This window comes from Sorex fumeus, unplaced genomic scaffold (assembly GCF_029834395.1).
Source record: "Sorex fumeus unplaced genomic scaffold, SorFum_2.1 ptg000061l, whole genome shotgun sequence".
Taxonomy (NCBI): domain Eukaryota; kingdom Metazoa; phylum Chordata; class Mammalia; order Eulipotyphla; family Soricidae; genus Sorex; species Sorex fumeus.
The window spans coordinates 12,062,235-12,076,628 of record NW_026606118.1 but is presented as its reverse complement, the minus strand read 5'-3'; the positions used below and the strand labels follow the sequence as shown (position 1 = coordinate 12,076,628).

The following is a 14,394-nucleotide window of genomic DNA, read 5'->3' as shown; positions in this document are numbered from 1 at the left end:
AGCTGTATGTATGTATGTGTAGTGAGTTGTGGGTTCTTCCTGTCCTCAGGTAGGGAAATGGCCTCTCTCCCACTATTGCTGTTTCCTACTTATTTCTTTCCCCTTTCCCCTTCCTATTTTTTTTTAAATTTAAAGTTGAATCACTGTGGGATACAGTTACAAAGCTTTCATGTTTGAGTTTCAATTATACAGCGATCGAACACCCATCCCTCCACCAGTGCACATTTTCCACCACCAATGTCCCCAGCATCAACTCCATCCATCCCAACGTTCCACCTAACTCTGTGACTGACAATTTCCCTCATGTCTCTCTTTACCTTGGGGAATTATGGTTTGCAACACAGACACTGAGAGGTACCTCATTTGGTCCTTTATCTACTTTCAGCACACACCTCTCATCCCAAATGATTCCTCCAACCATCATTGACCTAGTGATCCCTTCTTTATTCCAGCTGCCTTTCCCCCCCCTGCTCGTGAGGCAGGCTTCCAACTATGGAGAAATATTCCTGGCCTCTGTGTCTACTGTCCTTGGGTGTCAGTCTCATATTATGTTATTTTATATTCCATAAATGAGTGCAGTCATTCTACGTCTGTCCCTCTATTTCTGACTCATTTCACTTAGCATGATGTTCTTCATGACCATCCACTTATAAGCAAATTTCATAACTTCATCTTTCCTAACAGCTGCATAGTATTTCATTATGTACATGTACCAAAGTTTCTTTAATCAGTTGTCTGTTTTTGGGCACTCAGGTTCTTTCCAGATTCTGGCTATTGTGCAGATGTCATTTCTACTGTGCTGTTTTTGCAGCCTTTAGATATATTCCAAGAAGTGATATTGCTGGGTCGTATGGAAGCTCAATTTCAGTTTTTTAAGGAATGCCTTAAATTATAAAATATATAAAATTATAAATTATAAAAAATAATGTTTTCCAAAAAGGCCGAACCAATTGGCTTTCTCACCAACAATGAAAGAGTCCCTTTCTCCCCTCATCTGTGCCAGCATTGGTTGTTCTTGCTCTTTTTGATGTGTGCCAGTCTTTGTGGTATGAGATGATATCTTGTTGTTTTTGATTTGCATCTCCCTGATGATTAGCCATGTAGAGCATTTTTTCACGTGTCTTTTGGCCATTTGAATTTATTTTTTGAGGAAGTCTCTGTTCATTTCTTCTCCCCATTTTTTGATGGGGTTGGAACTTTTCTCCTTGTACAATTCTACTAGTGTCTTGTATATATATGTATATATTATATCCTGGATATATTCTGGATATTAACCCCTTATCAGATGGGTATAGGGTAAACATTTTTACCCATTCTGTGGGCTCTATCTGTATTTTGGTCATTGTTTCTTTTGAGGTGCGAACACTTCCTGTTTTTCAATCTCTGCATCACTCCGGAGACTTTTAAAAACACATATTTTTCTATTGAAAATAACATAGCATCGTTGTATTAGATGTGATTACATAGGCTTTGTGTTATAATCAACACGTGGTCTATAGAGCACTGAGCGCAACACTGACAATCTAGTTCTTCTCTATCCCTTATATTTGTGATATTTTTTACAGGATCAATTCACCTGCCTTCTTCTCCTCTTTCTTGGAGTCACTAAGTGAGTCTTCCAGTCTATAAAAATCAGCTCATTTGTTTCACTCCTTTATGTAGCGTGTATGAGTGAAAGCTCCAATGTTTGTCCTTCATCTTCTGACTGATTTCACTAAGCCCACAGCCATTTAAGTCCATCCATGTTGTCTCAAATGGTGGGATTTCATAGTTTTTACAGCGGGCTAAATTCCACAGTGCGCTTATAACCAAGCACTTCATTATCCAGTTGTCTCTTTGTGAGCACTGAGGTGGTCTCAGCTCCTTCCTCAGAGCCAACAGTGCTGTAAAGATCCCAGGGTCCCTTTCATGTATCCCTTTCAATCCATGTTGTTGTCCTCTCTGGGTGAATACGGGAAGTGTTTGCTTTTTTGGTGGTCAAGGAAATAATGGTCAAGGAAAGTTGGTGGTCAAGGAAAGTTTTTCCAAACTTTTACCTGAATATCACAACTTGGCTTCCGCGTTTTGTGCTTCATCTAGGTCTGCGTGCAAAGCACTTGAGGGCCTCTGGTCACGGTACAGGGAGTACTTCATTCCTGTCAGGGAAAATACTGTCTCATTACCACAGTTGCTGTTACTTAAGAAAAGAACCCCGCCCCCTAAAAAAGCAAGCAAACAAAAAAATGAACCCAACTTTAGTAGGATTTTCTTATGCGTTGTTTTTACAGGCTCTGATAAAATAAAAAGGGCGTTCTTCTTGAAGAAACATAAGTCAATGGATTTAACCACACACCTTTACCAAGTTATATTCATTAAGGGAAAGAAATCAATTTTGTTGTTGCGTGTTTTTTTTTTTTTTGCTGTAACTTCCAGTAGTTGTTCATGGTGTTTGGTTAGGAAGAATTTGAACTGTGACTCTTTAAATATGTAACTACTTATTCCTTTTGTTTCTTGTTATCAATTTATCACATTACAAGTCTAAAACAGTTTATGGGGCCAGAGAGATAGTATAGCAGGTAAAGTGCTTGCCTTACATGTGGCTGACCTAAGTTCCATCCCTGGCATCCCATACAGTCTCCTTAGCACTGCCAGAAATGATGTCTGAGTGCAGAGTCAAGAGTAAACCATGAGCATCACCAAAAAACACAGTAGCAACAAAAATTTTTAACATTGTTTGGTCAAGATAAAAAAGCATCTTTGTATGGCAAATTCAGTACTTTTGGGCATCTATTTTCATTTTTGTTGAGGGACGAATTCAGCTCCCAGACCCAGCATATTTTCTGTGTTAAACATGTTAGCTCAGGAATTTCCTTTAGTTCTATAAAGATACACATCTTTACTGATGGCCAGTCCAAACATAAGAGATAGCCAGTTGGCCTTGATCCTCCATCGTCTTCCTGGCCTGCAAAACAACTTGCTTTGGGCTGGTTGGGGGTGGGGGGAGGAGGAAGGCAGAAAGCAAATCAAAGTTATTCTTTGATATCAGTGACTACTATTTTCTAACTATCACTTAAGATAAATCCATTGGTGGGGGCTGGGGCCATACCTGGCTGTGCTCAGGCCTGACTCCTGGCACTGTGCTCGGGGAATCACTCTTGGTGGAGCTCAGGGAAATATACGCAATGCTGGAGATCAACCAGGACAAACGCATGCCAACCAGGCAGCTTCACCTCTGAACTATCTGGCCCTTAAACCCATTATTTTTCAAAGAGTTCCATATCTCAACAGGCACTGCCTACACCTCAGAGAAGAACAAACTTGAACAAGTTCTTTATGGTGTCAGAAGAGCAGAATGTTAACATTGCTCAAGTCCATTTGATCGTCAATTCTCCTATTTCCTCAACTTGCCCCTTTTCTTATAGAAGAGTATAAAAATACCGACGGCAGAGATCAGAGGCGTTGGGTGGTCTCTTACTAAAATCACATTCTTAGAATGTGGTGAGTTTTTTTCCCCAAGTGTATGAGAAGTTGGTGGGTGCAGATGTGAATTTGAGCTGAAGCCTATTTATACAGCGAGTCTCACAAAATTGAATTACAGATGAGGAGGCAGTTTTATGAGACCAGCGTTTTTTGTCAAGTCCCCACTGCTCCCTTTGCTAATTGGGATTGACCCTTGAGATGAAAAAGGAACAAAGAGTTCTGTAGTTAAAACAGTTCACGTGTTGTGTCATGCCCTTCATAAATGGGATGGCTGAGACAGAAATCTGAATGGAAGTCAGAGTATGTAGCACCGAAGCACTGTCCTCCTGTTTTCATTGATTTTGCTCGAGTGGACATCAGTAATGTCTCACAACAAATTGTGAGACTTGTTGTTACTGTTTTTGGCATATTGAATCTATCACAGGTAGCTTGCCAGGCTCTCTGAGACGGGTGGGGGAATTGAACTCCAGTCAGTCGCGTACTGGGCAAACATCCTACCCACTGTGCTATCGCTCCAGCCCAAATCAGAGTATATGCTCTCCTTTTATTTTGAAGCAGGTTTTAAAATAGTTCAGTAGTCTGCTTGAATCTCAATTAATTTTCCTGAGAGACAGAAGAATTTAGTATCATCTAAATAAAACTTATAAACATGTGCCAATATTGATTAACTTGTGGAGGCTACTATTCTGTCTGTTCCCATCCAGACTTCTGAAAGAACTGGAAGTGACTTTCAAATGTTAGAGCACAAATTTCAAAATACACATAGATCTGTAGCCCCGAGCTGAGCAAAGGGCTTGGGCTCTGAGTAGAAATATATGATTCATGGGCATTTGGTGGTGGTAAAGGCTGAAGCCATTGGTGAGGCTGGCATTTTGGAGATTAGGAAAGAGGCAGAAAAAAAGAGCCTGTCATTGATGCCTGTGCTCCTGGCAGAGTATCAGATGGAGCAAAGGGACCTGCCCCCAGTCTAGAAAGTTGCAGATAGGTGCTCTAGGTGTAGCGAGCTGGGGTGGGGGGCGGGTGGTCTTTTGTTCTGGAAGCTAAGGGATAATTGTGGTTCAAGAGGAAGGGAAACATAGCTAGAGGTCCCTGATAGTCACGTGTACTGAGAACATCTGTGGCTTTTGGCCAGGGAGCTATTGATAGTGAAATCTGTTAATCTTTTATATGGGGCAGGGGGCAGCTATAGTTTGGACGATTTGACTCATGCGTTTTGAGCTGGGCAAGAAGGGAAGGAAAAGAGGATCACAGTGAAGATACCTCTAAGGATGTGAGGTGAGGGGGGTGGGATGTCAGATCCAAGACCAGGGTGATGATGATGAAATACGTACATATGTTTGTTTTGTGGCACCAAGTTTTGTGTGGGAAATACCAATGAGAAAGAAACATGGGAGTGGAAGAGTCTCAAAAAATTAGAGACCCATAAAGAAAAATAGAATTAATAACAAAAATAAGAATGGCCGCTAACATTTATTGAGAACTTATCCCAATTAGGGTAAATTTTCTGCCATGATTCTCACATTTCGTTCTGAGAATACCATGAGAGAACAGGCCCCGTTATTTTCTCTGGATTACAGAGCGAGGGGGACGGTCTTGAGGTGCTCACCAACTCGCTGTGCGATGCTCAACTTTCTGGATTCTGACTTTAGGACTCGCCTGGTAGCCATGCCAACCCACTGCCCCCACCCTTTGAATTTTTTTGTTCTGTGCAGCGTTTGAAGACCTATATAAAGCTTTCTTAGATGATTTGGGAAGAAATGCCACTTTGAAGCTAAGCTTAAAAGTTCCAACAGTTCTTATTTGGATGGTTTGAATAAGCAGCTTGGGTCCAAAAAAGTTTCATCTAAAGAGAAAATGCAACCATATGAATGGATAGAAAATGTTGGATCTTGCATCCAAGCTGTGTAAAATATGGGCAAATTTCTCAAGGAATGGCTTAGAGCAGTTAGTTAAGGTTGCTGGTGGGTCAGAAATTAAGTCCAGTAGAGTGAGCCTGTTTCTTGTGAATGCCGGAGAGTAGCACAGTGGGTAGGGCGTTTGCCTTGCACGCAGCTGACCCGGGTTCAATTCCTTGTCCCTATTGGAGAGCCTGGCAAGCTACCAAGACTATCCTGCCCTCATGGCAGAGCCTGGCAAACTCCCCGTGGCATATTTGATATGCCAAAAAGCAGTAACAACAAGTCTCACAATGCAGACGTTACTGGTGCCCGCTCAAGCAAATTGATGAAGAACAGGAGGACAGTGCTACAGTGCAGAGTTGGGGTTTGGGGCCTAATATCTGTTTTCGTTTGTGGTAATACTCAGTATTGGTCCTTGGGGGCTGCTCTTGGCACCTTTCTCTGGACTGGCTCTTGGCAGTGCTCTTGGCTCTTGGTCATGTAAAACATGTTTTCATGTACTCAGTCCCTTGAGCTCTCACCCTGGCTCCAGAATAGTTGTTTAGTCTTAGTTATTAATTAGTTTTTTGTTTGGGGGTTATACCTGGTTGTGCTGAGGGGTGATTCCTAGATCTGTGCTTAGGGGACACTCAGACACCCCAACTCCTGTGCTAAATCTCTGGTGTTCAGTGGTGTTACATGCTAGAGACTTTGGCATGCAGTGTTCCTGGGTGTCCACATGTCTTTAGTTGCAGGGCTTGCTGGCACTCACACACTTCACCTGCCATGCCTACATGTGCCTGGCTCTGACACTCTGAAGATCACAAGCTCTGTGGCAGCTTAGAGATTCTAGATGCTGAGCTCATATAGTGGCATTGGGAACTGTGTCAAAGCTTCAAGACCAAGAGGCAGGCAGGGTACCCTGAGCCATTTCCCAGGCCTAGAGACTTTTTAATTTATACTTAGAGGACAGAAAAAGGGCAGGGGATGGAGATAGCAAGAAATTGGAAAATATTCACCTGACAGCCTCCATATGGATTCTAAGTGTTCTGAATATTAATATTTGTCTTCTTACTTCAATAGGACATAATGATTACATGTGTCCGGCCACCAACCAGTGCACGATTGATAAAAACCGCAGGAAGAGCTGTCAGGCCTGCCGGCTTCGGAAGTGCTACGAAGTCGGGATGATGAAAGGAGGTAGGTACCCTGTGGAGCAGAGCGCCACCCTGCTGGCTGTCTGTGTCTGCCCCGGCTCTTTTGTGTCTACTAACCAGAAGGGAGTGTAGTGTGATGCTTGGGAGACCATATGGGATGCTGGGAATTGAACCCAGGTTGGCTGCGTGCAAGGCAAATGCCCTACTCGCTGTTCTATTGCTCTGGCTCCCTAGTTCATTTCTTTTCCTCTATTTTTTCCTTGCAACAAAAGTCTTCTTATGAAAATGTTTTCTTTAAAATAAACAGGAAGCAGCCAGAGCTGCAAATTCTGACATGCCGTCTTGTGTTTTATATTCTCAATGTAAATAATTACTTGAAACCAAAGGTGCATGGGAGGTAGGGGAGGACGGCTAGGAAGATTGCCAGCTGAAGTCTTCAAGAAATGTTTTGAAGGTTGGGTGGATATGGCTGATGCTGGCAAACACAATCTGCAAATAAACTCCACGTTCATGGAGCGTCAGGAACATGAAGGGCACATCACAAGTGCAGAGTCTCTCTCCACTGGAGCGGCGCAGGTGGAATCAGGCTCTCAAGCAAAACACCGTTTCCTTCTTGGGAAGTTGAGTTAACTAGCACCCCAGCATCTCTGCGTGCAGCGTGGTCTCAGAGCCGTCACATGTATGGACCACTCAGGGTCTGTGAGCTGTGGGCGTCTAGCCCCACGATGGTGCTGTGGTCTTTTCTTTTTCCCAGTTTTTCACTTTCTTTCTTTCTTTCTTTCTTTCTTTCTTTCTTTCTTTCTTTCTTTCTTTCTTTCTTTCTTTCTTTCCCTTCCCCTCCCTCCCTCCCTCCCTCCCTCCCTCCCTCCCTCCCTCCCTCCCTTCCTTCCTTCCTTCCTTCCTTCCTTCCTTCCTTCCTTCCTTTTGTTTTTGCAAGAATCCAGAATCTGGGCCTAGGTTTCCTAAGTGGGGATTTTGCTGATTGCTTTGACTGTTTTTGTATTTTGACTCTCTTCTTGAGGAACACCCTCAAAATACGAGACAGGGTTAAACAGGACGAGGGTCATTACTGTAAAGTCACAGGTCCATTCAGTGTCAGGAGGAAGGGAGGGATGACTGAACTATTATTACTATTATTATTATTCTTTTGCTTTTTTGCGTCACACCCGGTGATGCGCAGGGGTCACTCCTGGCTCTGCACTCAGGAATTACTCCTGGAACCATACTCTTGGAACCATATGGGATGTTGGGAATCGAACCCGGGTTGGCCATGTGCAAGAAAAACATCCTACCTGCTGTGCTATCACTCCAGCCCCAAGAATTATAATTTTTTAAAACTCAACTGTTATAATTTGCTATTACATGCTATAATTTGCTGCATAATGTATTTTTGCATGTTATAATTTGCTGTTAACTCTTTGGGAGAGAAATTACAGGCGTTCAGGCACTTATCTTCAGAATAGTTTTAAAACTGGTACCACATATAGTTCCCTGAGTAGTATATTTTGGATCTCTTTTTAGCACAGAGCCAGGAGAGGCTGCTGAGTACTGTCAGATGTGGACCAGCACTCCCCCAACTTTCAAATATATATAATTGTTATTTCAAAAAAAAAAGAAAGAGAGAAAATTAATGTCTGCCTATTTTTTCACATACAGAGCCAAGCTTCTATTTTTGAATTCACATGTAGTTATGAATTTTTTTAATGTTGCCTCCTGTAATATTGAAGAAATTGTTTTATTTACTAGTGTTTTCATTCTCTATAAATGGATCCCTTCTGTAAAATTACTTCAAATGAACTATTCTCCTACTTTTGTTAATGAACCTTTCTGAGTCATACTCATCATGTTTTACACTTTATTTTATTTATTTATTTTTTGCTTTTTGGGTCACACCTGGCAATGCACAAGGGCTACTCCTGGCTCTGCACTCAGGAGTTACTCCTGGCGATGCTCAGGGGACCATATGGGATGCTGGGAATTGAACCCGGGTCAGCCGCATGCAAGACAAATGCCCTACCCACTGTGCTATCTCTTCAGCCCCGTGTTTTACACTTTAGTTTTAAAAACTTATTATGGTCTTGGTATGTGTTATGATAGTGGTTACATTTATGCTTTTGGTGTACACAGTTATCACACGTCACCACCACCAAAGTACCCGAGACCCTCTAGCCCACCTCTTTTTTCTCTACCCCTCACCCCTGCTTGGTTATCAGTTTTGTAACCCAGCAGACGTTTTGTTACTGTTCCATACTCTCTATTCCATTGGTTTGCTTTTCTGTGTACCATGCATGAGTGAAGCCATGCGTGTTTGACTCTAGGGAAGGTTTATGAAGGGCATGAGGCTTGGAACAAGTTCAAGAGAACCATAATGGAATGAGAAAGAAGAGTGATTTTACAGGCAGACTTGCAGTAACTAACTTTTAGCTCATTTATGTTCAGATCAAGATGAAGTAGACCTATAAACAGTTCTGAAGATCAGGATGGAAGAGAGCTTAATGCTCTTCCTTTCTAAGAGGAAGCTCACAGATTCCTTGGCTGCCTGGTGATAAGTAACTCTACCAGGTTGAGATTTGGAATGTAGCACTGGGCATGCATTCTCTTGATGAAATGATAAGATGTTGAAGTTACGCATTGTGGGAGCTGTGACTGTATGTCTTGATTGTCTAAAAAAGCAGTTAGAATTCAAACAGTAATGAATTCCAAGAACTTCACAGTCGCATTCAGAAAATGACACTTTGAGTCATCGATGGATTAAATATTTAAGGAATTCATCTTTCTTTGTACTCTTTAGAGAATTAGTCAAGCATAATTAAACTCACAAAGAGCTTCTTAAGGTAACTTGATAAGCGACAGGAATATAACAAATGCATGTAAAAAGTTTAACTTGAAACAGTGCAGTCTAAGTTTAATATTCCTTGGTAATTTTAGGTAGGTTAGACCTGGCCTTTTACATTCTCTCTGAATGCTGAAATAATTGACTTGTGAATATGTGCAAAATATTTTTCCAGGGTACACATATATTGACCCCACTTTATAAATACATTTCTGCTTTCCCCAAGATATAACCAGGTGAATAAATATAAATTATACATACTCATTTTTAACCTAAAAAATGTTATTATACAAAGAGAGTAAAAATCTCTGTTGTTTACAAATTATACTCCAAGAAATTTGCACATTGCCAACACGTTTATGCACATGTACATGCATGTGTATTTTATGATAACAAAGCATCTGAACATCTGTTTGTTGCTTTGTAGTCTGTTGGGGCTATCAGAATGCAGGCTGAGTGACTTAAAAACAACAGACAATAAGTTTTTCATAGTTCTGAAACCTGGATATGGAAGATCAAGGCGTGAACAATTTATGCTTTTAGATGGCTCTTTGTGTCCTCACCTGCCTTTGGGCATGGCTAAAGAGGGAGCCTTCTTCTTAGAAGGACCAGTTATATTGCAGTGAGACCCCACTGTGTGACTTGAGTGAGCAGGCTTTGTATGGATCACATCCTATCACTGATGCCCTCACATCCGGGAAAGGCTTCCAACCTGTGCATACTGAGAGGTCAAAATTCTGTCTCTACAGCTGCGATAACAAAATGCCACAGAGTGGAGGGTTGAAACCCCAGACTTGTAGTTGTTTTTTCTTGCTTTTTACTTTTATTTATTTATTTAGATTTTTATTAGTGAAAGACCATGTGGTACAGTTGTGGACTTACAAGTTTTTGTGCTTGGGTTTCAGTTTTACAATGATCGAGTACCCATCCCTCCAACCAGTGCCCATTCTCCACCACCAATGATCCCAGTATCCCTCCCACCCTAGAGTTGTAGTTTTTTGTGCAACTTCCTCTCCCCCACTTCCTGTTATCATGTTGCCTTTCTCCTATGGACTCGCATTCTGGTGATGTTACTTTAGAGACACACACCTGTGAAATCGCATCCAGCCCCCATATGCTTGTGTTTCCTCTTCATTACAGTTTTCAGGACCTTGAGCCCAAATGCAGACCTATCAGCAGGTATCAGGAGTTGGGGCTTCAGTGAAAATTTTGGGGAGGGGCCTGAATCGGCCTTTCATTCTCCAGAGAGGACCCTCAGTGGTTGTTCAGGTTCTTTGTAGTATGTGTTGTGAAAATGTGTATTTTTCTGGCAACTGATATAGGTCTGTAAGTTTTACGCGTTATTTTGGGGGGGTGTCATACTCAGTAGTGCAGTACCAGTGATGGAGCTGAGCCTCCAGCTTGTAGAGCATGCATACTTGTTCTTTGAGCTATGTCCCTGGCCCTAGGTCTATACATTTTATGCCAAGTTTTTAAAGTTGTAAAACTATAGTGTCTGGGAACATCACATTTTAATTTGATTTTATTTATTATCAGAAATCAATATCATTTATTGTATTTTTCAAACTATGGGCCATAGGCAGAACCTCATGCTAAATAAGACTTAATTTACAATTGGAAGCACATTTATTACTCTAACGATGGAATTTTTTGTAAAGAGCATATGGGCTTGAATTATTCTTTACAACTTTTTTTTTGTGTTTTGAGTCACACCTGGATATGCTCAGGCCTTACTCCTGGCTCTAAGCTCAGGAATCACTCCTGTCAGGAGTTGGGGGACCGTATCTAGTACAGGGATTGAACCTGGTTTGGCCACATGCAAATCAAGTGCTCTACCCACTGTGTTAACTCTTCGGTCCTCCCAACACCTATTTATTTAAATAAATTTCTTTATTTTTTATTATTGAATCAGCATGAGATACAGTTATAAGCTTTCATATTTGAGTTTCAATCATACAATAATCAAACATCCAATCCCTTTACCAGTGCACATTCTCCACCACCAATATACTCCCTCTTTCCAACCCTCTCCATGCCTCTATGGCAGAAAATTTCCCCAATACTCTCTCTCTACTTTTGGGCATTACAGTCTGCAATACAGATACTGAGAGGTTATCATGTTTGGTCCTTTTTCTACTTTCAGCACACATCTCCCATCCCGAACTATTTCTCCAACCATCTTTGACTCAGTGATTCCTTCTTTATTTCATCTGCCTTCTCCCCCAGCTCATGATACAGGCTTCCAACTATGGGGCAATATTCCTTACCCTTGTCAACACCCCCTTTTTAAAGTAGATTCACAAGTAGCCAGTTTCCTAACCAGACTATACAGTCATCAATTAGAATATTCTTTCCACATGGAATAAAAATTTCAGTTTCAGATAAGAGAGAGAACCACACACCTACGCCTACTTTTATGGCCAGACTGAATACATCCATTGAAATGTCCTGAAGCCCAGAGTAAATGATTTATTGACATGAAGAAATAATTTCAATGTGTTGCAACATCTACTATAACTGACAGCATCATCATTAGATTGGGTTCTGAGCCAAGAGAGTTGAGTGAGATGCAGGATTTAAGAGGTTGATAGTCTCACTTGGTTCATGTGGCAGTTACTCTGTCCTGGGTGTTTCCCATCCTCCTTTTCACCTGATACCCCTTTAACCTCAGGCTTGGAACCAAATGCCACCTTCTTAGGGAAGCTTTCCCTCCCCCCCCCCCCCCCCCCCCCAGATTTAGTCTCTGTGTTTGGCCACGTGCAAATCAAGTGTTCTTTCTTTCAAGGCAACCAACTCTTCTCCAAACTTATAATTCTGGTGGAGCGTGAAGGACCATATGTGGTGGTCCAGGTTTGAGTCTTCAGTCTGTGACTATTTCTCTATTCCAGACCAATGGAGACTCTATTCATCCTGTTAACTGCCCTAACACTAAGCAAACTCTTGCACGAATAAATGAAGGCAATTCATTAGGCAGTTCTTTTTTGGAGGGCTGGGGGTAAGTGTTTATGAAAAGAGCAATCTAGATGGGTCCAAATGATAGTACAGAGGGTAGGGTGCTTGTCTTGCTTGTAACCAGCCTGGCTTCAATCACAGTACCACATATGATCCGTCCCCCAAGCGCCCCCAGGAGTGATCCCTGAGTGCAGAGCCAGGAGTAAGCCTTGAGCATCTCCATGTGTGGCCCCAGAACAAACATCAAAGACCAAAAGAGCAAGCTGGAGTAAGATCCTATTTCCGTTTACCAATGACCTCACAGGTCAAAGAGTGCATTTACAAATGAGGAAGCAAGTGAAAATCCAGAAGAAAAAATGGGGTGAGAAGAATCTCAGATAATGATAGATGAGAGTGGACACAATGTACCAGTGGAAATCCATCCTTTTAGTCAACAACTCTGGTTTGGTCTAGCTAGAATATTTCTGCAGCCAAATCTTCCCTCCAAGAACTTGGCATTCTAGTTGGTTGGGTGGAGAGAGGAAAACCTGAAAGGTCTGACTCAAATATTGCCTCCTCAGACACACTGAGCAATTTTCTATCCCATTCACTTTCAGAGCTGTGTATTAAATTACAATAATATTGCAAGTTTGTCCTTAGGATAACTCATAACAGGTGAAATTACTTTATAAATGTTAAGTGCTTCATGAGTGTTAGCGAATATATACTTCTTGCAATAAAAATAATTTTTTAAAAAATTGAATTCCAGTGAAATACACAGTGACAAAGTTGTTTATGATTGGGTTCCAATATAAATGTTCCAACACCGTCCCTTTACCTGTGTACATTTCCCACCACCAATGTTCCCAGTTTCCCTACAGTTACCCACCCCCTCAGCCTTTGTCTACAGCAGACACTCCTGTTCTCACTCTCTCTCTCACGCTCTCTCTTTTCTTTTGAACATTATGTTTTGCATTTATTTATTTATTTATTTTTATATTGCAATATATATTGCTATATATATATATCTCACTGTACCACTGTATCACTGTCATCCCATCTATTTACTGGAGCAGGCACCAGTAATGTCTCCATTCATCCCAGTCCTGAGATTTTAGCAGCCTCTCCTTACTCATCTTTCTAATGCTCCCATATTGGAGACTCTTTCAGGGTCAGGGGAATGAGACTTGTTATGGTTACTGTTTTTGGCGTATCAAATATGCCATGGGTAGCTTGCCAGCCTCTGCCATGCTATTTATATATACATATAAAAATTGAATATATACAATAGCACTGTCCTGTAGCACTGTCCTACCATTGTTCATTGATTTGCTCGAGTGGATACTAGTAATGTCTCTAATGTGAAACTTGTTGTTACTGTTTTTGGCATATAGAATACACCATGGGTAGCTTGCCAGGCTCTGCTGTGTGGGTGGGAGACCCTTTGCAGCTTGTAGAGGGCTCTGCGAGAGAGGACCGAGGAATCGAACTTGGGTCAGCCACATGCAAGGCAAACACCCTACCCGCTGTGCTATTGCTCCAGCCCGAATATATACAATACTAAGCAATAATACAAATAAATTTATATAATCTAATTTAATAACAACTGGTTCTCAATCTCTCTTTTGTGCCACAGTGCCTGTTGATAGTCTTTAAATGCCAAAGAGCTCCATCACTGTCGCTTTATCACTGTCCTCCCATTGTTCACTGATTTGCTTGAGCAGGCCCAGTAACATCTCCATTGGAGACTTTGTTGTTACTGTGTTTGGCATATCGAATATGTCACGGGGAGCTTGCCAGGCTCTGCCATGCAGGCGAGATACTCTTGGTAGCTTGCCGGGCTCTCCGAGAGGGGCAGAGGAATCGAACTCGGGTCGGCTATGTTGGCTGCGTGCAAGGCAAATACCCTACCGTTGTGCTATCGCTCCAGCCCCAAAGAGCTCCATATATATATATATATATATATATATATATATATATATATATATGGAGCTCTTTGCCTCCTTTCAGCATTCTGTTCTTGTACAGAGTGATCATTTCCAACTCTCATTGTCATAGTGGTCTCTTCTCTGTCCTAATTACCTCCCCAACCTCACCATCACTTTTGGCAAGCTTCCAACCATGGACTCATCCTTCT

The 14,394-nt window shown here is 41.7% G+C and overlaps 1 protein-coding gene across 1 annotated transcript in view; it reads left to right on the top strand.

Moving 5' to 3' along the window:
* Positions 1-14,394, top strand: part of ESR1 (estrogen receptor 1) — a 297,894-nt gene that overhangs the window by 61,967 nt on the left and 221,533 nt on the right. Inside the window, exon 3 of the mRNA XM_056126157.1 lies at positions 6,420-6,536. Within this exon, the coding sequence (XP_055982132.1) occupies positions 6,420-6,536 (117 nt within the window). The remainder of the gene's footprint in view (positions 1-6,419; positions 6,537-14,394) is intronic.